A 25,342-nucleotide genomic window follows, 5' to 3' on the forward strand; every position below is an offset into this window, starting at 1 on the left:
GGGAAATTTGAGCTATGATGCTAACACTTCCCAGAGGCCTTAGTGGTAAATATGAAATTATTTTTGTATTGACAATAGAAAAAAGTAAAAGATTAGGCTATATCTTTTTAGAATTTTGGCAGTTTCTTTACCAATACCCTACTTAATACACTGATGCTTGTATTGAATATGCAATTTTACTGAGGGAAATACAAAACAGAACTGAAGAATATGAAAAAAATATTTTTACATGAAAGAAAGAAAACATTAAATACAAAAGAAGAAAAACATTCCATGGCATGCTAAGTGTTCTCCATTTCCCTTGCACATTGTCCATCTCTTTCTTTATCTCTTATTACTTCTCCAAAGGTAGCATTTGGGCCATCCATACCAAGACCCACAGTTTTCCATCACATTAAGTTTTAGAGAGCTTAAACATGATATTCTCATTGCACGAATTCTCAGAACAGTCTACTTTAATTAGGGCAAGTTGATTATCCTTTACACCGATAAACTTTCCAGGATCATTCTTACATTCAAATGAAACACATTCGGATGAAACACAATTTAAGGGCTTCTTATGAAGGACGAAGAAGGCCTCTGGCAATGGTTTTTCACACTTATGAAGCTGAGGAAACAAGGAAGAACACAATCAATATGTGATTAGGAAGTTCAGGGTCAACTTTACTGCCTTGTGTTAGAAACTAAAAGGGAATAATTATTTATGACTTGTTAATCTCTATGTAGCAAGCCTGCTTAGTGAGTAGGGGAGGGAAGGGAGGAAGAAGCAAATAGAGTACAAAAGGGTGAGGAGTGGATTCGGTTTAGTTCACTGATAGTCAATACTCAGAGAGGGTGTGGCTTAGCTGAATGAATCTATATGTAGCAGTTCAGGATTTGTACCCCTGTGACATGTGCTATCTTGGGCATGTTGCTTCACATCTCAAGCCTCAGCCTCAGTTTTGCAATCTAGCTAGTTTTCTAGATCAATCAATCCCCAAAGTATCTATAGATTTATGAGTAATATAAATGATGATTATTTTCAGCCACTAAGTTTTGGGTATGGTTTGTTACACCACACAGCTGACCAATACAATAACTCCATTGTACAATTACTAGGAGAATTAATTGAGATAGTATTTGTAAAATTTAGGACAGCACTTTCTATATAATAGAACTAAGTATGAGTCATATTTTGTTACTAAGTACTTATATTTGCCAAATACTATATTAATACATATATATTAGTAGTGTTTTGTTAAGGAAGATGCTGACTGCCATTCATTGTTTATGTTAATATGTCTTACATGGCTGTGTTAGCTTTATAAATTTGTGCACTTGTGTAATTTTTTTAGTTTTTCGGGTTTTTTGTTTGTTTGTTTGAGAAGGGTCTCACACTGTCACCTAGGCTAGAGTACATTGGCATTGTCATAGCTCACTGCAACCTCAAACTCCTGGGCTCAAGTAATCCTTCTGCCTCAGTCTCCCGAGTAGCTGGGACTACAGGTGCAAGCCACCACACCTAGCTGATTTTTCAATTTTTTGTTGAGACAGGATCTCACTCTTGCTTTGACTGGTCTCAAACTTCTGATCTCAAGCAATCTTTCTGCCTTCGCCGCCCAAGTGCTAGGATTACAGGCAAGAGCCACTATACTGGGCCCTATATTTATATAATTACCTTCTACATTAAACTCTCCTGTTTTCTTTCTTTCCTTTACCTTTGTTTGTTCCTCAAGATATTTATAATTACTTGTTAGGATCAATACAATAATGCCACCTACAAACTAAAGAAGAATATACAGTAAACCTATGGTCAGAATTTAGATTGTTAGTCTATTTACAAATCTTGGCGCATGGAAATGTTTATGATCCTCCCCTTAAGCAGACTTAGAGCATAAAATTATTTTTTAATTTTCTTAAGAAAACTATATTATACAAAGAAACACTTCCTAGAAGAAAACAGTAGTTCCTAAAGTCAAATAGAAAGAATTTGAGATCGTTCTATGTAGCAGTACTTCTCAAACTTTAATGTACATATGAATCTTCTGGAGATTTGTTAAAGTGCTGATTCTGACTCAGTTCTAGGAGAGGCTAAAAGTCTGCATTTCTAACAGACTTCCAGGAGATGAAGTGCTGCTGGTGGAGATCAGATTTTCAGTAGCAAGGCCATAGATGCCATCTCCCTGCCAACTCCAGAAGCAAGTTATTAGTAGTATTTGCAAAATACCAAACACTCAAATCTACATAAACGGGTGCAGTCATGACAGTTATATAATCATATTTCTATTACCTCCACAGAGTTCTCCTTGTTGTTGGCATGCAGCCAGAGGTCTTTTGTAGGACCCAGGTTTACCATTAACATCTTACCGTCGACATCGTCACCTTATAATTAAAAAATTTGAAAATGATAAAGTTAAGAATCATAACTCATCTCTATTTAAATGAATTTAACACCCAGGAAAAGAGTCTAAACTACTTCATTCACCAACAGGTCTCTTAGAAAATTTGTACTCAAAACTAAAGAGTCATTGGATAACTAGAGGGCATTTCTCAACTGAAGAGAGGTTAGTTTTCTTATATGCTTTCTAATTGGAGAACTGTGATTCTAATGGGCACTTCTCTGACATCAGCTTCCCTTTCTGCCTGTAAGGCCACTGATACTTGTCCCCCAATATCCAATTACTCTTCTTGTATAATGATAGAACATTTTACAGCCTGTCTTCGTATGGATGGCTAAGTATAGCAATAGGAGTAAGTTTTGACCATGTTAGGTGAGAGGAACTGTCAGGTATAACTTCCAGGTTATACTCTTAAAGGGAAGGAGAATGCATGCATCTGTCTTCCCCTTTTCTGCTGATTGGATATTGTCATGGTGTCAAGAGCTACCTGATAAAGAAGCTAGGTTCCTAGACAGCCTGTTTAGCAGAACTGCTGTTTCAGCCCTACCTAAGGCAGAAATACAGTTTTATCTAACTTAAGCTACTATTATTTAGGATCTCTGTTAAAGGTAGCCAAACCTTTATCCTAAGTATTAAACGCAAAATGGATGGGATAAAGTAAACTCTCAAAGAATCGAAGATTTTACTATGAGCTTGGATTGGCAAGAACCTTCTGAGACTGTCTTCTTTTCCTGTGGAGGATTTTGAATTTACCTTTACTGCAAATTTAAGAATTTAAGCTCTACAGCTCCGTAGCCCTCCAAATTACCTGATTCACTTGAGGAACGTTGAGACTCGTAGTAACGCAGTAACACCTTGTCTGAAATATAATGTATAAAATTCCTTGGTGAAATACAATTTTATCAAAAGGTTTCAGTTCTAACATATATGCATATATGTTTATGTATATATATGTTATAATACTCTCTATATATCAACAATAAAAGATAAATACAAGTCACATTGAGTACCTCTTATACTTGCAAAAGTCAAAAGAGATTTGAATATTACAAATTTAATACAGTGTTTTTCTTTCTTTAACTGAGTATAAGATCTTTTGGCATCTTCTGTGTGTGTGTATAAAGTATCAGAAAATATCTTCCCTTTTTATTATATTTCAATAAAAGCAAAACCTTTGTATTTGAGAAATATATGAACATACTCTGGTGAATTCTCCAACACCATTGTTAAAAAAATATTTAAAATATTGTTCATAACACTGACATATTCTTTTACTAAAGGTGTATTTTGGTGATAGTGATAGGCTGGAAAGATCAGTGGGTAATTTAGAGAAAGCAAGTACATATGGTCTGTCCTTCCACCTTTCACAGTAGATACCACTTCTCAATATGAGCATTATTCCCTGATAAACCCTGACTAAGCTTCTGAATCTTTTTCTATATGGTGATGTTCAGTCATCCACTGCCAGGGCACTGTAGTTAGCACCCAGCACGATCTATTAGCTCAGCAGTGCCTGAGCTAATCCATTGTTTATGGTTTGGCAGATTTAAAGTAAAAATGCTTTAGTAGTGATCATTATATCAGTATAGACAAAAGGAAATGTGCTACCTTTCTCTTGATCTTTTTTTAAGTCTTCAACGTAGATCTCATAACTTCCATCTTCCAAAGCAAAAGTAATGGATTGATCATTGTATGTGCTTAGGGACGCAAAAGATTCTGTAATAGGTGAAATTCCTGTCATTAAGAATTAAAAAAATTTGTTGTCGGGAACAATTCTTTTGACAATTTTTAAAAAATACTTGCTCTGACTCAGGGCCTGTGGCTCAAGTGGCTAAGGCGCCAGCCACCTACACCTAAGGTGGTGGGTTCGAATCCAGCCCAGGCCTGCCAAACAACAATGATGGCTGCAACCCTCCCCCCGCCCCCCCAAAAAATAGCCAGGCGTTGTGGCAGGCACCTGTGGTCCCAGCTACTTGGGAGGCAGAGGCAGGAGACTCACTTGAGCCTAGGAGTTGGAGGTTGCTGTGAGCTGTGATGCCACAGCACTCTACCCAGGGGGACAGCTTGAGGCTCTGTCTCAAAAAAAAAAACTTGCTCAAAGAAATATCTTTACAATTTGAACTGCACTTTCTTACTATTGTATAATGAAAGTCTTTGACACAAGCTTTAACAGGGGTCCTCAAACTTTTTAACCAGGGGGCCAGTTCACTTTCCCTCAGACTGTTGGGGGGCTGGACTGTGGGCCCCTGGACGAGTCAGCTGCTAAGCAGGACAGGCAGCGGCAGCAAAAATACCCTGCGGGCTGGATAAATGTCCTAGGCAGGCTGCATGTGGCCCATGGGCTGTAGTTTGAGGACGCCTGCTTTACAGTGTTCAAAGCCTGAGGCACGACACCTAAATGGGATTAAAGGTGCTAGTTTCCTGCAAGAAGGCCCTGGGAGGCTATGTACTATAGTGTTCTTTGGTAGGGTCTGAGAAAGAGGAAGATGGAAAGTGATAGATGTTGGGTAAAGAAACCTCCACTTCCTGAATCCCTATGATCTGGGGACTGTGGGAAAGAAGGACTGTATTTTGATAGACATGGATAAATAAATGTCCTTCTATAAATTGTGGCATCACTCAGAGATTTTCAGCGGTCTTGGGGTATGTAGATGTGAGCCTTGTTCTATCCTCTGGCTAAATGACAGAGACTGTAGGTATACCACTCCCAACTTTTTAAAAAATGGCATAGCAAACATAAAAGATGATAATACAGTCTGATTTTTACAGTCTGATGAGGTAAACTGGAGGAGAGTAAGGGACTCTTACTCTTATATGGGACATGGAAAAAAATCACATTTTCTTTACCTTCGAGAATTATGCTAAAAAAATACAAAATACTAAGGAAAATGTTAAATTGAATTTGTATATGGAACTTAAAGTAAATGATTTAGAAATACTTGGGCTGGGTATGGTGGCTCATTCCTGTAATCCTAGCACTCTGGGAGGACAAGGGGGAAGGATTGCTTGAACTCAAGAGTTTGAGACCGGCATGAGTAAGAGCAAAACCCTGTATCTCTACTAAAAATAGAGAAATTAGCTGGGCATTTGTGCTTCCTGCCTCAGGAGGATGAGGCAGGAGGATTGCTTGAACCCAGGAGTTTCAAGTTGCTATGGCTGACACCATGGCATTCTAGGCTGGTGAGAATCAACAGAGTGAGACTGTCTCACACACACACACATACAAACAAACAAACAAAACAACAACAAGAAGAAATACTTAATGAGAAACTTCAATATTGCTTCTGGGAATTTAAGACATTTATATTAGAATTAATGCTTGAAAGGGCAATGTGCAATTTCCTGGTTTTCTTATCAATGATTGTTTTTTTTTTAGTGGCCTCCTAGAGTACTAGGATTACAGGCGTGAGTCACTGCACCTGGCCAATCTCTTCATTTTTTGATAGCCATCATCAGCTTGGAACTTTGAATAAGTAGGTGATAAAATTTAAAACCATTTTCATTATTATTTAAAATGCATAAAATGTTGAAATTACATTTAGAAAATATAGTAGTTCTTTGTTTTATGATCAAAATGTTGAAACTTGGGGGAATAATGTGTTTTTGTCCAGAGGGCAATATATTTCATGAAGAATAATGTATTCTTATGGAATACATTTTAATCCACAGCAAGCATTCAACATTATGATGGAATGCTAACAATAGAATGCACATGCTTTGTTAGAACAGCTACCTTGCACCTAGTTTGGATACTGTTAATGGGCACATCAGCTGCAAATGGACAGAAGTTTCTAATACAAATGCAGATATAGACTTGGGGCTGCTACCTGGAGTAGCACTTGCCAGGGAACTGTGTCTCACTGCCTTCCTCACCCCCACCCTACCCCTGTAACTAGTCATACCTGTAGGACTTGAAACTTGAAGTGTTTTAGCATATTTCTGGATATCAGGTATACCAAAGGCAAAGTGCTCCATAGTAGACCGTTGTTGAAAAGCAGTGAGTGACAGATGTTCTTTTACACCTACAGGATGGGGTGGAGATAGAGGTGGATTATCAATCTCTATTCTGCACAGATGCCCCTTTGAGGATTCCCAGAGGAGGCTGCTTACTGACAGTGGTGACTGACTTCAGGGCTTTGGGCATCCCATAGTCTGAAAGGATCAATGCCTCCTGGCACAATTATACCCCAGCAGTAGGGCACATTAGAGAGCAGGAGGAAGAAAACTAGTCTCAACACCCAAAAGCAACTGCTATTAATATTTTAGTTTACTTCCTTTAAATAAAAAAAATCACTTACAAATATTGTAAACATATTTATATAGAATTTTATATCAGCTGTTTTTATTTAATAATGTAACATAACCATTTCTCTCATTTTTTTTTTTGTTTTTTTTAAGACAGAGCCTCAAGCTATCCCCCTAGGTAGAGTGCCATGGCATCACGCTCACAGCAACCTCCAACTCCTGGGCTCAAGTGAGTCTCCTGCCTCAGCCTCCCAAGTAGCTGGGACTACAGGCGCCCACCACAACGCCTGGCCATTTTTTGGTTGCAGCCATCATTGTTGTTTGGCGGGCCCAGGCTGGGGATTCGAACCCGCCACCTTAGGTGTATGTGGCTGGCGCCTTAGCCACTTGAGCCACAGGAGCCGAGCCTCATTTCTCTCATATTAAAAGCTCTATATATGCCCTTTTTGAAATGATGAGGAGACAGTTCATCATCCTTACTCTTTCTCAGCAGGAATATTTGAGTGAGGAGAAAAAGCTATATACTTAAATGTGATAAGTGAGGGCATATAGATACCTAACACTATTTCCAGGGAGTGTACAGTTCTCCTTACCTGTTTTTGGTGGTTTCTTTCCTAAGGAAGCCCTTTTGGTGGTTCTTTTCCTAAAGTAACAGGCCTTCTTTTCTATGATAAGGCCAGAGCGGAGCTTCATGACATAAGAATGGCATACTTCTTCAGCCTTCTGCTGGAATTCTAAACAATTGAAAAAAATTGTGAGATTGTTTCATTCCATTCATATTAGTTCTTTTTTTTTTTTTATTTGAGACAGAGTCTCACTATGTTGCCCTTGGTAGAGTGCCATGGCGTCACAGCTCATAGTAACCTCAAACTCTTGGGCTTAAGTGATTCTCTTGTCTCAGCCTCCCAAGTAGCTTGGACTACAGGTGTCTACCATAACTGCCAGCTATTTTTTTGTTGCAGTTGTCATTGTTTTTTAGCTGGCCCAGGTCAGGTTTGAACCTGCCACCCTCAGGGTATGTGGCTGGCCCCATGACCACTGTGCTACAGGTGCTGAGCCATATTAGTTCTTTTACAACCTCTGAGTGAAGCAGACCAAGAAAGGAAGTTCACATTCACATTATCTCATAAGAGCCCTTTAGAACCAGATGTGTTTTACAATGCAGAGCTTTTTAGATTTTAGGATTGCACTGTAGAGCCTATACTACATATGTGTAGTACTCCCAGGAGGGACTGGGGCAGTACTCTGTAATAAATCTAGTTAACTTTATAGTGAGACATAGGAAAATTTGTGAAATAAAGTGAAATAAAGACCTCATGTTAGTTCAGGTCAAGGTTTACATGACAAAATGAACTTAGGTCATATTTTGTTGCAAAATGAATTATGAAAACTTTAGAAAAAATGTTGGGTTTTAGAATTTCATATAAGGGAATGTGAACCTACATACAACATATCACATCAGCCTTTGCCTAACTGTGGGAGGCCTTTTATTCCTATGAAATCTGAATTTTTTCTACTTATCTAGAATGTAGACCTTTAATAACTTTGGAAGGATAACTGTGGTCTATAAAGGTTGCTGACATTAAAATAACTGCCAAGCCAGGGATGATGGCTCATGCCTGCAATTCTAGTGACTCAGGAGGCTGAGGTGGGAGGGGATTGCTTGATGCCAGGAGTCTGAGATCAGCCTGGGCAACACAGAAAGATCTCATCTCTAAAAAAAGAAATTAAAAAAAATTTTTTTTGAGACAGAGTCTCACTATGTCACCCTCAGTAGAGTGCTATGGCGTCACAGCTCACAGCAACCTCAAACTCTTGGGGTTAAGCGATTCTTTTTCTTCAGCCTCCCAAGTAGCTAAGACTATAGGCACCTGCCACAACGCCTGGCTATTTTTTATTGCAGTTGTCATTGTTGTTTTAGCTGGCTGGGGCCGAGTTCTAACCTGCCAGCCTCAGTGGCTGGCACCGTAATCACTGTGCTATGGGCACTGAGCCTAAAAAAAATTTTTAAACCCTGGCATTTACTAAGTGTCTATAGTGAACTATACACTCTACTAATAATTTTACATATTTCTTCATTTAATCATTCACAGTAATCTTACAAAGTAGATGTTATTATCCCCATTTAACAGGTGATGATCTGCAGCCCTTAGAAGTTAAGACATTTGCCCAAGATTACAGGTCTGGTGAGAAATTGTGACAAAGGTATATAATACCAAAATTTTTACTTCTACTATTATCCACTTACCTATACCTAAGAATAAGCTGCACAGAAATTTGAAGGACTAACAAAATGGAGATTCAAATTAAATAAATTGAAATTAAAAAGTTAATTATTTAGTAATTCTTTTTTAATTTAGCAAAGAAATATTTACATTTCAAGTAAAAAATTAAATTTGCTACTTTGATATCCTAAAAAGCCTTTCAGAGTCAGATAGAATATTATAGCACATGAGTTATAGAATCTCAATTTTTTTTTTTTTTTTTTGAGACAGAGCCTCAAGCTGTCCCCCTGGGTAGAGCGCTGTGGCATCAAAGCTCACAGCAACCTCCAACTCCTGGGCTCAAGTGAGTCTCCTGCCTCCGCCTCCCAAGTAGCTGGGACCACAGGCGCCCGCCACAACGCCCGGCTATTTTTTTTTTTTTTTGGTTGCAGCCGTCATTGTTGTTTGGCGGGTCCGGGCTTGGGATTCGAAGCGGCCACCTTAGCTGTACGTGGCTGGTGCCTTAGCTGGTTGAGCTATAGGCGCCGAGCCTAGAATCTCAATTTTTAACATTATAGTAAATGAATTATCAAGGAGTTTATACAATATAGTCAAATTTCAGTTCACAGCAATTCAGAAAAGAAAATAATTATTTGAGACTCTTGGATCCATTTTATGATTTCTTTTAATTTTCTAGGATACTTGTCTTCTTAAAATAATGTTTTCTAAAAGTCACATGGAATAAAACCTTGTTAGCTATTATTTTGAATTATCCATATCTTTTCCCCAATTGAGATAGATGGGTAGCTACCTTAAGTATCTTCAAGTGTCTGAAGAGGGGAGGGCCACTTAATTATGTTCACATCCACCCTGGAACTTCCCAATGTTGCATCATAATTCAGAGATACTTACTTCAGCATCTCACATTTATGTAGTAGCATTTTTACAGATAAAAAGATAATTTACAAAGCTAATTAGTACCAGACCCAGCATTGTAATTGTTCTCCTGAAAACTAATTTTGTATAATATTTTATTAACTATTGTCAGTCTGTTCTCTGCTGCTATGACAGAATGCCACAGACTGGGTAATTTATAAAGAAAAGAAATTAATTTCTCACAGTTCAGGAAGCTGGAAAATCCAAGAGCATAGTGCTGGCATGTAGTAAAAGTCATCCTTTGGTGGAAGGGGTAGAAGGCAGAAATAAACCCACGAGAGAGAGGAAATTGGGAGAACTTGTTTTTAAAATAAACCTAGTCTCGTAACTATTGACCCATTCCTGTGATAGCATCATTAATCCATTCATGAAGGCGGACCCCTCATGACCTAATCACTTCCTGTCTCTCATCACCGTAACAATTAAATTTTAACATGAGTTTGATGAGGACATTTAATAAATAGCAACTGTATCACATTGTCTCTTCAGAGCCAAAAAATATGAGACTATACCAAAAGCATGCTTGTTCTTTAAATTCTTCTTTTAATGTGGTCCACATTACATGCAGACATGATAGGAATGTTTAATATCAAATGGGTAGTTAGAAGTGAGGGTCACAGTACTGATGAAGTATTATGTATGTAAAAGAAGAAAGGGTTTGAGAGTTAAAGGTACGGATACGGAGGCCAGGATCTAGTGAGACAACCATCGGGTATAATACATGGTAGGGGTGAGGGATGACTCCATTTGAAGTATTAAAAATAATTTGCATTGGAAGAATTTGGAAGAAGGTAAACTTTGGTATTCTGGGCAGCAGAAAGCATGGGGATTGTATTCTGGGTTTGAAAGCACAAAGCTGGCATGTTCATGAGGACTCTGTAGGAGAGAGATTGTTCCACTGGGGTCAAAGAACCAGCTCAAACATGTAAGGACTGCTACCACTCTGTATGTCTCCATCTGGCTATTCTCTAAGGGCAGTGGCTTAGTGTGGATTTTAAGAAAATTTTTATAACTAATTTCATCTTCCAAGAGTATTCGTTTCCCTCAGGGATTTCTGGTGAGTAAATGGGAAAGGCCCTGGAATTTTTCTATAATTTGCTGCTTCGAGAGCCAGACTATGTGTGACAGAAACTATGGAAGTTAGTCACTTCATTTTTCATTTCTTCCACAAACACCTATTTTACTGCTTACTACTCTTGGTCTGACTCTGTCATTTGACTCTTAGAACCTCTTCCTTCTTTGAACCTCTCTTCCCTTATCACTGTATTACCAGTCCTCTTAGGTTCTCCTTGTTTCTCTTTGATCCGTTTACTTCAATAAGTGTTAGTTATTTCTCTTCTGTCTGCTCCTAAAATGTTTGTATTCCTCAAGGTTTTGTCTTTTGCCTTCTCTTGCTTGTCCTCTTTTGTTTTACAGATAGAGTAAACAGTTCTGTGGGTACAGTTCTGTGTCATCATCATAGCTCACAGCAACCTTAAACTCTTGGGCTCAAATGATCCTCTTGTCTCAGCTTCGTGAGTAGCTGGGACTATAGTCGTGCACCACCATGCCCAGCTAGTTTTTTCTGTTTTTAGTAGAGATGGAGTCTTGCTCTTGTTCAGGATGGTCTCGAACTCCTGAGCTCAACCAATCCACCCACCTTGGCCTCCCAGAGTGCTAAGATTACAGGAGTGAGCTAGCGTGCCCAGCATCTTGCTCTTTCTTTCTGGGTAATCTTGCTTGTTCCAATGACTTCAGTCCGTGTTTTAGAGGCTGACAACTCCCTCAAATGCTCCAAACTTTAATACTATCTTCAGTTTTTCTCCTGAGCTTTATAACTGTTGCTTTTTCTCCCTAAGGCATTTTAACTAAGATACCTTAAAGCAGTGTCCAACCTTTTTTATTTCTCTGCCACACATTGGAAGAATTAAAGCATTGTATTGGGCTACACAGTTAATATACAAACACTGACTAAAGATGATTAGCAAAACGCAAGGTCCATACATACTTTTCATGATATCCAATACCACAGATAAGCAAAAAAGTCCTCAGAAAATCAGCATGTGGTCCATGGACCTGACCACAGGTTGGACACCCCTGCTATAAAGCACCTCTATCTGTTTCTGTGTACATCCTCTTGAATTCTGAACATCTTTGCTAGATGACCTACAGCTACCCTAAACTAAGATATACCTGTCTTAGTCTATTTTCTGCTGCTATAATAGAATTATGGCATTATGCCACAGATTGGATAATTTATAAAGAAAGGAGATTTATTTGACCCACAGTCCTAGAAACTGAAAGGCCAAGATTAAGGAGCTGAATCTGGTGAAGACCTTTTCACTGTGTCTTGATCTGGCTGAAAACATCATACATCAAAAGAATATGCAAGATAGGGAAAGAATGGGGTCAAACTTCATCCTTTTATTGGAGAGCTGCTCCTATGATAACAAATTCACTCCTGTGATAATGGCATCAATCTATTCATGAGGGCAGAGCCCTTATGATCTAATCACACCTTATAGATCCCATCTCTTGTCACAATTGCAATTAAATTTCAACGTGAGTCACTTTCTGCAGATAGCATTTTGACTCAGCTACAAATAAAAGGACTAATTTAATTATGATTTCCTGGCCATTCAGAAACTACAATCAAATTAGTGTTTTCTGTAGTTACCAAAGAGAATGTGGTGAGTCAGAGCCTCATGGAGGACACAATAGGATAGAAATCATATTCTTTAACATTTCTTTCTCTTCTAGATTTAAAGATGTTTAGAGAAATTGAAAGGAGCACCCAGACAAGGATATGCCAGTCTCCACCATCACTCCTTATCTTACGTTTTCTTTCCTGGGCACCATGGCTCTGTTAATGTTTTTGTGTTACTTACTGCTCCCATATGAATTTGGAGTATAAGTTTGCATGATTACTTCCAGAATAAATAATTTTAAGAATTAAAGAGGAATACAGCCCTTTAATATCAGACCTGTAGCTGTTACCTGACTTATTTACCTTTAATCTTATGTCAAACTCTTTGAATTTGTTAAGTAGATAGACTTGAGCATCATTTATTGCTTCTGCTTTATTTATTTATTTTTATTTGAGCTTTAGATTATCCTAATATCTTCAATTATTCTCTCCTTTATCAATAGTCTTAAGTCACAACTACATGCTTGATACACCAAAGGTCTTTATAAATATTTGTGGAATGCAAGTTTAATGAATGAAACTTTTGATCAGTTGAATGACAATTTTAATCAGTTTAAAGTTTTGTTAGTTAATTAGGGAAAGTATTTGGGGGATTTGGTGGTAGGAGATGTGGGAAAGAGAAATGGTTGATGTAAAAGGCAATGATTAAGTCTGTCACTACTCGCGATTTTTTTTTTTTTTGAGAGACAGTCTCACTGTGTCACCCTTGGTAGAGTGCTGTGGCATTACAGCTCACAGCAACTTCAAACTCTTGGGCTTAAGTGATTCTCTTGCCTCAGCCTCCCAAGTAGCTGGGACTACAGGCACCCACCACAATGCCTGGCTATTTTTTGTTGTAGTTGTCATTGTCGCTTAGCTGGTCAGGGCCGGGTTCGAACCTGCCAACCTTGGTGTATATGGCTGGTGCCGTAACCACTGTGCTACTGTGGTTTGCAAATTTAAATTAACTGAGCTATTCCTGTCCAGTTTGAAATGTAACTAAGAAAAACATCTAGTAGCATAGCCAGCATGGTACTTGTTCTCCTGACAAAAAATGTATCAAATAAACAAAAGTTGGCTGTTTAAAACCAAAGTCTGCTGTATTATACCCTTATGAGACATCTCTTTTGATTTCAGTTTTTGTATTCTTAATAGCTTTTGATAAGACAGCATGTATGAATACTGGAATAATAAGGCTTTGGTAACAGATAAGCAGATAAAACATAGGATGGAAAATATTCAAAATGCTTACTTATTGGCTTGCAAGATGTTTCCATGGCTTTGTTTGCTGTGCGGTTCAACTTTGCTGGGGCAATTTTGTTGGTTGAATACTTCATTTTAGGCTTCATTTTTCAGGTTTCTGTTGAATTAAAATATATTAGTTCAATTGTATCAACTTGAAAACAAGCAGAAACAACTGTGGCTAACTCACTATAAAATGGATAATTACATAGAGAAAATAATTATTTTAGTAAAATTTGAGCATAGTATTCTAACTATATATTCTTACTAGAATACAGTCATGCACTGCATAATGATGTCTCAGTCAATGACTGACCATATAATTAATGATTGTGGTCCCAAAAGATTATAATTGAGGGCTGGGCACACATAGCTCAGTGGTTACGGCGCTGACCACCTATGTTGGGGCTGGCAGGTTCGAACCCAGCCTGGGCCAGCTAAACAACAATGACAACTACAACAAAAAATAGCTAGGCATTGTGGCAGGTGTCTGTGGTCCCAGCTAACTGGGAGGCTGAGGCAAGAGAATGGCTTAAGCCTAAGAGTTAGAGGTTGCTGTGAGCTATGACAGTATAGCACACTTCAGAGGGCGACATAGTGAGACTCTATTTCCAAAAAAAAAAAAGATTATAATTGAGCTGAAAAAATTCCTTTTGCCTAGTGACTATAGCCATTGATACATTGTGGTGCAATTCATCATCACCTTTGTGGTGATGCTGGTATAAACAAATCTTCGTGCTGCCAGTTGTATAAAAGTATAGCATATACAATTATGTATATTATGTAATACTTAATAATAAATGACTCTACATGTATTATTGGCTTAGTATTTGCTATACTATGCTTTTTATCATTATTGTGAATTGTACACCTTACACTTATTTTTATTTTTACTTATTATTTATTTATTGAGACAGTCTCACTATGTCACCCTCTGTAGAGTTCCGTAGTGTGATAGCTCGCTCACAGCAACCTTAAACTCTTGGGCTTGAGCAATTCTCTTGCCTCAGCCTCCCAAGTTGCTGGGACTACAGGCATCTGCCACAATGCCTGGCTATTTTTTGTTGTAGTTGTCATTGTTGTTTAGCAGGCTCGGGCTGAGTTCAAACCTGCCTGCCTTGGTGTATGTGGCCGGCACCCTGAGCTACGAGCACTGAGCCCCTTATACTTATTTTTTTAAAAAGTTAACTGTAAAGCAACCTCAGGCAGGTCAATCCAGAGGTATTCCAGAAGGTATTATTATCATAGGAGATGGCAGGTCCACATGTGCTATTGCTCTTGAAGAACTTCCAGGGAGATAGGATAGACCCAAGCTAATGTGTGTGTGTTTGTCTTAGTTTTTAACAAAAAAGTTTAAAAAGTAAAAAACTAAAAAATTAAAAAAAATACAGAGTATATAGTATGATAGGGTATAAATATTTTTATACCCCTGTACAGTATGTGTTTTGAGCTAAGTTACTACAGAAGAGTCAAAATGTTAAAAGAAATTAAAGAGTTTATAAAGTAAAAATGTTAGAGCAAGTAAGGTTAATGTATTATTGCAAAAAGAAAAAATTTTAAAGATAGTGTAGTCTAAGCATTTATAAAGTCTACAGTAAAATATAGCAATGTCCTAGGTCTTCACATTTATTTACCAGTGACTCACTGCTCACCTAGAGCAACTTCTCTCCTTCAAGCTCCATTCATGGCTGGTATACCATTTTTTTTGCCTTTTATATGGTATTTTAACTGCACCTTTTCTATGTTTAATCTGTTTAGATACCAAATACTTAGCAGGTTGTTACAGTTGCCTATAGTATTCAATAGAGTAACATGTTGTACAGGTTTACAGCCAGGAGCAAGGGGCTATGTTATATTGCCTACTTGTGCAGTAGGCTATACTAATTATACTCTATGTTATTCACCCAGTGCTGAAATTGCCTAATGATGCATTTCTCAGAACATATCCTTGTTGTTGTTTTTGGTTGTATAGTCATAGGTCAAAAACAACTGTAAAGAAACCTTAAATTTTACTTGGTGGGTTTATTGTTAGGGGTAAAATTTGTATTGGAAATCTGAGACTGTTTTGTTATAGTGCAGTATAGAGCAAGTAAGTGGATATATTGATGTTGCACAGGTTTCATTGTAGGGGAAAGGAGATATAAATATAAAACACCGGAAGCCAAGAGAAAAACCCTGGAATATAGAATTGAATCAGAAAAATCAGTGTTCCATATCTTAGTTTCTAAATGCTTTCTCCACTAAAAGGAGTCACGACTCCAGATCTGTAGGTGATAATGTGGTAATGAACATGGAGCATCCTGTTGTGCCAGAAGCGGTAGAGTCATACTAAAACTAATGAGGTTGTGTCAAAAGCATACATGAGCCATCATGAAAGGTCTTCTGCTGGCCACGTTTGGCACAACTTAAGGATCAAAAACAATAATAATGGTAATTGACAACAAAGCATTTAATGAAAAAAGAAACCCACAAGTTCATGACATTTCTCAAGAATGAATGAATAGGGAGGAATCTGTTCATTACAGAAGGGATGTTAGACTCAGGCAGATCACCATGTTGCAGCCTCTGATTTAATACTTGATTCAGGCAAGGATCATCAGTGGGTGCTATAGCTTAACGATCAAGCTGAGTAACAGAAATATACTGGAAAAATACCAAATTCTCTGTCATAAATTGCTGAAAGTTCCGTGTTCTTTCATATGATGACACAACCCAGATTGATTATTATATCCTGCTCTAAACCAATTTTAGCTTGCCTAATTGAGCAAGAGCGATAAGAAACTGAAAATACCACATTTACAATGGGGTTGTTGTTACAGAGAAAGCCAGTACCTTTTTTAGAATCACATAATAAGTCAAAAGTATAATCAGAAAATATTCTCAAATCCTATTCTGAAAAACAAAGCATTTTCTGCAAACAACCTACAATCTTTAACCTTGATAAATAGTATTATTCTTTTCACCATTTCTTCAGACTAAAACTTAACTCTTTCTTCTCCTCTTTTTATATCAGATATGTTTCAGAACATATGGTCATATAAACATCACTGGTTCTTTTTTGCTGCTTTTTCCAGTGACATACAGCACACTGGTTATGATACTCACCGAAGTTATAAATGGGAAGGACCGGTCTCTGATAATGTGGTTTCCTGTAGTCAGCAATTGGTAGTAGTTTAGGCAGTTACATTCCAATTCTACTTATATACACACAGGGATTAAGCAACATTGCGTGGCAGTGTTTGATTATGAAGCAATGCAAATAGAACTAGTTGAATGTATCAGACTGTGTGGGAGCTTTTTTTTTTTTTACAGCCAAATACTAAACAGAGCTTTCAAATTATTTTAGTGAAAGCACTTCCAAAGAGTTATGCTTAATTAATCATTAATTTTTATAAAACCTCTCTGACACTTGTAGTGTTTATTGCATAATATCAAGTATACAAGGGAAAAGATTGTTGAAGTCCCTGTCTCTTTTCTACAGGAAAGTGAAAACTTTTTAAGCAACTTTTTTCTGATTATAAAACTGGTATATGTGCACTTAGAAAATATGTAAATGATAGGAAAGCATATATGCTATAGATCCTGACATTCTTTTTTCTAGGTAAAAATGGTATGTACATCTATTTTATTAAAATAAAATCATACTACAAATATTTTGTAGGCTGCTTTTTCTAGTTTCCAATTAACATTTTATGATAAACATTTTCACGTTAGAAACATTCTTTTACAAGTATCATTATAAATAACATTCAATCATATAAATGTCTTAACCATATTTTATTATTAAGTAGAAAACATATTAATGTTATATGTATAAGGTTATATATATTCATATAATCAATCTTTAACACTTTGTTTCCAGGATTTTCTTTCCTTTTTTCTTCACAGCTGAGCATGTGTGTGTGTGTGTGTGTGTGTGTGTGTGTGTGTTGTGACTCTTGGAAAACCTTTGTAAGTTCATTGGTTGCATACATTTCTAGTCGTGGAATTGCTAGAACAGAGGATACATCTATTTTATAGTTTGATATTACCCAGTTGACTTCTAAAAGTTTGTATTGATTTATAATTTGTCAGTAATACAGGTAAGTGCCCTCTTCTCCATCCCCATAGCAACAACAGGTATTATCAACTTTATTTTTTATTTATTTTTATTTTTTGAGACAGAGTCCTATTATGTCACCCTCGGTAGAGTGCAGTGGTGTCCCAGCTCACTGCAACCTCGAACTCCTGGGCTTAAGTGATTCTCTTGCCTCAGCTTCCCAAGTAGCTCGGACTACAGGTGCCTGCCACATGCCCGCCTATTTTTTTGTTGTTGTTATCATTGTTGTTTAGCAGGCCTGGGCCAGGTTTGAACCTCCCAGCTCCGGTGTATGTGGCCATTACCCAAACTGTTGAGCTACAGGCACTGAGCCGGCATCATCAACTTCAAAATGTTTGCCTTTCTAAAAAGTGAAAAATCAGTCAGGCATGGTAGCTCATATTGGTAATCCTACCACTCTGGGAGGCCAAGGCAAGTGGATTGCTTCAGCTCATGAGTTTGAGAGCAGCCTGAGCAAGAGTGAGACCTGGTCTCAAAAAATAGCCAGGCATTGTGGTAGGCACTTATAGTCCTAGCTACTTGGGAGGCTGAGGCAAGAGAATCACTTGAGCCCAAGAGTTTGAGATTGCTGTGAGCTGTGATGCTACCACACTCTACTGCAGGCAACAAAGTGAGACTCTGTCTCCAAATAAATAAAAAAAAAAAAAAGTAGAAAATATCTCATAGTCTTTAATTTTTTCCTGTTATTTAATGAGCTTGAACATATTTTTTTTAAAAAAGTCTGATTTTAATTTCTGTAAATTATTGATTTATATGGACTCATTGTAAGTTAAGAAATTAAACACTAGTCTGTGATATGATACTGCTTTTTCCCCTTTGTCACTTATCTTTAGACTTTGTTAATGGCATTATTTTTGATGGAATAGATAAGTTTCTAAATATCATGTGATAAAATTAATCAGTGTTTTCATTTAGAACTTCTGGTTTTGTGTCCTGCTTTAAAGATTACAGATAAGTTTCCTTATACTATTTTCTAAAATTTTATTGTTTAATATTTTATACTTAAATATTTGATTCACTATTACTTTTAGTATAAAGAATGTTAGAGATTTCTCTCCCATAAATACGTATCCCAATTACATTTGTTACCCAATTTAGACAAAATGAAGTTTCATATATTATGTTGGGACCAGTATGCAGAGGGCTATAAGTGCTAAAGTAAGGAGTTTGAATTTTATCCCATAGATAAAATCTTTTGAGAGTTTCTAAAGCAAATGAGAAACATCATCTAGAGTGTGTTTTATGAATATTATTTTATGTTTGTGTGAAGCATCATCCAGAAGAAGAAAAGAAAGGAGTGGCTCGGCGCCTATAGCTCAACCGGCTGAGGCGCCAGCCACATACACCTAAGGTGATGGGTTCGAATCCCCAGCCCGGACCCGCCAAAACAACAATGACGGCTGCAACCAAAAAAAAAAAAAATAGCCGGGCGTTGTGGTGGGCACCTGTGGTCCCAGCTACTTGGGAGGCGGAGGCAGGAGACTCGCTTGAGCCCAGGAGTTGGAGGTTGCTGTGAGCTGTAATGCCACGGCACTCTACCCAGGGGGACAGCTTGAGGCTCTGTCTCAAAAAAAAAAAAAAAGAAAAGAAAGGAGAGAAAGGCAAGAAGACCAGGTAAAATGCCCCCCAGGCAAAAGCAGTGAGGAAAGAGTGAGGGCAACAGTGGGTTCTATGAGGGGGGAATGGAGTGATGAGAGCTGAGAAAGGGTCCCAGAGATACCTATTCTAGTTCTACTAAGCCAGTCACCAAGCGGCTGAGTCAGGATTAAAACTCAGTTCCTACTCCCAGTTCTGAGGTATATCTCCACAATGCCTCCATAGCTCTTTTTGGATGTGAGTGTTCCAGCTCTGGACTGGGAAAACTGGGAAGAGGGGTGGTGAGGGGGGAAGTGAAGATGGTTCCAGTGGTTCATAAGAGGAAACTCAGGTGGGAATTTCACCAGTAGGAATATTGAAAGAGTTTGATGTGGGGCAGATGGAGCTTGAAGTACTTGATGAATAATTATGGAAATTTCAGCAGGGAAATTGTGGGAAGCCGGAATTAGCTATATGGATTTGCTCTTCATTTGTGAAGACATGATGACATCCTGCTGATGGTGTGGAAGTGAATGAGATTGTCTTGATTAGGTGTAGAACAGGAAGAGAAAGCTGTGTAAAGATGGAATTCTGGGGTATCTTAGATTTAAGGGATAAACGAAGAAAAAGAGTTAGTAAAGAAGACCAGAAAGGAAAGCAGAGAGAGTAACTGTCTCAAAAAAGTAGGACAGCTGGCAATGAGTACTATAGAAACCTAGTTGGAGATTAGAAACCTTGGAGAGAATCATTTAAGTATAGTGGAAATCTCAAAACAACTGTAGTGGATTGCACAGAATAGAGAAGGAGGAAGTAAGACATTTTCCTTTTCTATGGTCATGAAAGGAAACAAAGAGAATGCTATCTTGGTAGAGTAAAGGGGAGAAAGGAAGATGTTGGTTACTAGCTAGATAATCTTGATGTCTATAAAGTCTCAATTTCTTCATCATCTTCATAATCTTCATTATAAAAATTATATTATTCATAATAATGTCATAATTTTGCTCATATTAGTTTGAACTCATTGAGTTGTGAGACTTCAATGAGTTGTTTTAAGTAGGTATGTTTAAGCACTTAGCACAGTAGTGGACATAGTAGAAACTCAATACATGTTTATTATTGTTGTTATTATTATTGATGTTTTACAGTGGGAAAATCAGAGAAGACGTGAAGTGTTAAAGGTGTACGGACAAGAACTTGAGGGTCTTGTAAATGGCCACAATATTCCTAGTAAAGTAGCTTATGAAAGAGTTATAGAGATTAAGAGGAATAAGCATGATTTGAATTTTTGAGAATAAGTGGGAAAAGACTGAAACAGCTCCATGGAGAATATAAAAAAGATTTAGTTGAGGAATGGGGAATTATTGTTCAGTAGGTATAGAGTTTCAGTTTTGGAAGATAAAAAAAGTGCTGGAGATGGAGGGTGGTAATGGTTGCACAACAATGCAAATATACTAAATGCTGCTGAAATACATTCAAAAAATGGTTAAATGATAAATTTTATGGTACATATATTTTACCACAATTAAAAAATGATTTAAAGAAGAATTTAAAAAGTGGGAATGGAAGAAGTAGCAAAAAGGGAGTTTGTTCGTAAATGGGAGAATTTGATTGCTCCCTATCTTAGAGACAGATATTCTGATGTTAAGGAGGTCAGGATGAGGTTTATGAGTAAGCTGTCAGAAAATGTTGAAGAGTCATCAAAACAGGCACTAAAGTCACCAAGGGCGACAACAGTAATGGTTACAGTGAACAGAGAAAGAACTCAGGGTCCCTTGTGACCAGAAAGGAAAGAGGTCAGCATAAGTAGTTGGCCGTAAGGTTGGAGTGAGAAAGGGCTATGGAAAATGAGAAATGCGCTGCTTTCTCTACTGGCCATTGGAAATGTACACACAAGGAAATGGAGTGCATTTTGAGAATAGTGGCAACACCAAGGCAAAGTCATTTGTTTGTTTGTTTGTTTAAAGACATCATCTCCCCTTTCACCCAGGTTAGAGTGCAGTGTTTGTCAACGCAGTTCACTTCTTCACGTCTTCCAAAACTGAAACTTGAAATTCTGGGCTCAAGCAATCCTCCTACCTCAGTCTCCCAAATAGCTGGGAGTACAGGCATGCATCATCACACCTGGCTAATAGTTCTATTTTTTGTAGAGACAAGATCTTTCTCTCGCTCAGGTTGGTCTCTAACTCCTAGTCTCAAGCAATCTTCCTGCCTCATCCTTCCAAAGTGCTACTTATACTCATGAGCCAACATGCCCAACTGAAAGTCACATTTTAGATAATAAAAGGAAATAGAAGGAGCTTTTGAAGGAAAAGGAGGAAGAGGGTAAGGAGTTTGCATGTGTGTAGGTGGCACACAATCCAGAGGAAATGACATATATTTAAATTAAGGGAAAAACCTGAAGCTTTTAATCTGTCAAGATACAATATCTTAAATACAAATTTTTATTAGTTGTTCACCTCTGAGCAGCAACAACCACAAAAAATATGAGATCTAGTCCTTTTCAAAGTGGCAAAGGTTTGTGGTTGCATCTTTGGCTAGAGAAGGCTTCCTAAAATTATATTCAACAAATACTAAGTGTTCTTTACATGCTAGGGACTATAGGGTCCATCAGTATTAATCCATGGGACTAATGGAAGTTTTCAGTTTACTTTGTCATATTTGTACATCTGATCAGAGGGAAAATCATTTAATTACTAACCTGCTCTTATATGATATGTCAGGCAATTTTCCTCTTTAAGAATAGGGATACCAGCTCGGCGCCTATAGCTCAACCAGCTAAGGCGCCAGCCACGTACACCTAAGGTGGCAGGTTCGAATCCCCAGCCCGGACCCGCCAAACAACAATGACGGCTGCAACCAAAAAATAGCCGGGCGTTGTGGTGGGCGCCTGTGGTCCCAGCTACTTGGGAGGCGGAGGCAAGAGACTCGCTTGAGCCCAGGAGTTGGAGGTTGCTGTGAGCTGTGATGCCACAGCACTCTACCCAGGGGGACAGCTTGAGGCTCTGTCTCAAAAAAAAAAAAAAAAAAAAAGAATAGGGATACCCTGCCTCTCTCTGCTTCAGGCCAGTCTTAATTCCGCCTCCTGTCCAATCCTGGCGTCTTTGCTGAGGGTCCTGTTGAGCTTTGAGGAGCATTGGGGATGTCTTTTGGGGTCAGCACCGTGCAGAAGACATCAAAAACAAAAGCAAGAACTATAAGACTGCCCCTTTTGACAGCTGCTTCCCCAACCAGAACCAGACCAGAAACTGCTGGCAGAACTACTTAGGTCTTGGCCTGGGATGACTGTTGGGCAGAAGGCACGTTTCCTGGGAAGATTTGAACTGGCTGTACCCCACCTCCTCTGTCCTCCGTCCTTCTTCCAGGATAGCAGAGGGGGACATGGATGCCTGATGATTCTGAATCATGACTTAATTACTAATAAGAACTTGTTGAAAAAGTGAAGAAAAAAAAAAGGATAGGGATACCCTTAAGAATGTTAAGTTGTGGCTTGGCCCCAGGAGCACGATGGTTACTGCACTGGTCACATACACCGAGGAGGGTTCAGCTAAACAACAGTGACAACTACAACAAAAAATAGCTAGGCATTGTGGTGGGTGCCTGTAAGTCCCAGCTACCTGGGAGGCTGAGGCAAGAGATTTGCTTAAGCCTGGGAGTCTGAGGTTGCTGTGAGCTGTGATGCTACAGCACTCTACCAAGGGTGACAAAGTGAGACTCTGTATCAAAAAAAAAAAAGGAATATTAAGTTGTTTGCCTTTCTTTCCTTATTGTGAATTTTAATTTTGGGCTTGATCTTAGCCAAAACGCTGAGGAAAAATTGAATCTTATTTTTAAAACAAATTAATTTAGTCAAATTGTTTTCCTGTGATAAGTCTTATTAAAATTCAGAGTTTATGAGAAATTTTTATTAAAAATCCATACTCATTATGGAAAATATAGATACAGAAAAGAAGAATTTTGTGACCTTTGATGTCCTAGGAAGTAGTTAAATGCTTTGAAATAAAACACAACTGCAAATCATTCTAAGGAAATCCTAACTTTCCTAAGGTCTTGATGCCACAAGTGATGCTGCCTAAAAATAGCGATAAGCCAACAATCCATTGTCTAATATTGGGCTAGGTGCTAGAGATATAGTAGAAAACAAAGTAAGCTGGGCCTTGCCCTAATGGAATTCACTCTCCATTGGGGAGACATACTGAGCAAACAGTCATATAAAGTATGTTATTAATTAACAGTGATAAAAATTAGGCTGGTGAAGAAGATAAAGTTGAGTGGTACTACGGTAGTGTAGCCAGAGACAGTGATAGTTAAGCTGCACCTAACGGGTTTAAAGAACACATGGAAGGAAAGGGACAGAAGGTGCCTTCTGGGCAGAGAAAATCCCAAGGGCAAAGGCCCTGATAGGGAATGGAGAGCTGGAGCATGGTTGGAGCAGAGCAGAGCATGGGCAGAGCATAATAGAATGGGAATGGAAACTGAAGGCGATGGGGCTTTAGAGGTCAGAAAAGGGAGCTGGAATTTTATTAAAATGCAATGGAGAGTCAAAGAAAGGTTTTAAGTACTGTGGGAATTCATCTGGTTTTTACTTTTAAAATAGTGCTCTGGCGCCATGTAAGGAGCAGATGTAAGGCAATAGAAGTAAAGGATGAGACCAACAAGAAGGCTGCATTAGTTCAGATGCTTAATAATGGTGGTGGTGATGATGATAGCAGCTACAGTGTTTGGAGCATCTTTTGTAAACCATATGTTTTGCATATATTATCTCTGATTGTGTTTCTCATAGCTGTGAGGAAATAATGGCTTAGAGATTGTCCTACAAAAGGCCACATAAGTAATAAGTAGCATAGCCAGAGTCTAATATTAAGTTCATTTGGATCTTTCTTTTAGTCCATGGAGAACATAGGTAGAATGGAGTGGAATTGAATTCCTGGGCCTTAAATTCCATTCACACCTTGTTAAGATTGCATGTCCTTGCATGGAAAGAGGATCTGTGAAGGTATGTTGGAATCACACAAACCTATTGCTGGGTACTGGAAAAATTACTGGAAGAAGGTAGTGGCCTCAAACTGGGCCTGGCTAGTAGGAGGGAGAGGAAATGGAGTTTATTACTAAGCTTGATTTTGTAGGGGAGCAGAACTGGGGGGCAGAGGAAGGGTATTCATGCCAATCCTCTGCTTCCTTGGGTGTAGTGGTTTCACTTCTTCCTTGGGAGAGATCAAAATAAGTGATAATGGGAGAAGGGAAGGTTGAAGGTTTAGGAAGAATAAGGCAGCTCTTTCCCCACCCATACTGAATTACTCCCCCACCAGTCTGAGAGTTCTCCCGGGACATTTACCTGGACCTAGGAGAGAGAATGCTTCTCCTAGGAAGAGGGAGCACTCTATAAAGAAATCTAGCAGATAAATCTATGACTCAGGCTAAACCCCTTGTGAGAGGAGGGTAGGGATGGTATGAATTTTTAGGGATGCTTGCTTTTATGTCTTTAAGGTAAATAGCATTTATAAAGTACTTATATGCTCTTCTATGGTTTTCCTAAATGCAGTCTTAATCTAACCATTTTATACACTGGTACTGCCTGCCCCATCAACCTTTCTGACCTTACACCTCCCTCCACATTCTCTGCATTTTATACCCACTACACTGCTTACAGGTCCTCAATTCACCATGCACATTTACACCTCCATGCCTGTGCTCAAACTCTTCCTCTCATGAGTGATGCCTCTTCCCTTTTTCCTGGGAAGTTTCTACAGGCAGTCCTTAAGTTACAAACATCCAACATACAACTTGCACTTAGAAATGGAGGCTATAATAATATTTTTTAATTATTAACTTTTAATAGGTGAATATATGTGTTCCAACTTACACACAAATCCAACTTAAGAATAAATCTACAGAACCTATCTCGTTCGTAGCTGGGAACTGCCTGTATCTAACCGTTGGAGCCCTATTCAAGTGTTTTGATTTCCCCGACAACTTACAATCGAGCTGATTGTATTGCTTC

At 38.3% G+C, this 25,342-nt stretch overlaps 1 protein-coding gene across 1 annotated transcript; it reads right to left on the bottom strand.

Moving 5' to 3' along the window:
* Positions 1 to 248: 248 nt before the first annotated feature.
* IL33 (interleukin 33) lies at positions 249 to 16,815 on the bottom strand. The gene is made up of 8 exons (XM_023508685.1): positions 16,776 to 16,815; positions 13,681 to 13,788; positions 7,217 to 7,357; positions 6,281 to 6,400; positions 3,987 to 4,112; positions 3,187 to 3,237; positions 2,270 to 2,361; positions 249 to 607 (listed from the first exon to the last, which is right to left on the bottom strand). The coding sequence occupies exons 2-8, from the start codon at positions 13,775 to 13,777 to the stop codon at positions 395 to 397; spliced, it is 840 nt and encodes a 279-aa protein (XP_023364453.1). The 5' UTR covers positions 13,778 to 13,788; positions 16,776 to 16,815; the 3' UTR covers positions 249 to 394.
* Between the last annotated feature and the right edge of the window lie 8,527 nt (positions 16,816 to 25,342).

The sequence above is a fragment of the Otolemur garnettii genome, unplaced genomic scaffold (genome assembly GCF_000181295.1).
Source record: "Otolemur garnettii isolate 467f Iridium unplaced genomic scaffold, OtoGar3 scaffold00006, whole genome shotgun sequence".
In the NCBI taxonomy this organism is placed as follows: domain Eukaryota; kingdom Metazoa; phylum Chordata; class Mammalia; order Primates; family Galagidae; genus Otolemur; species Otolemur garnettii.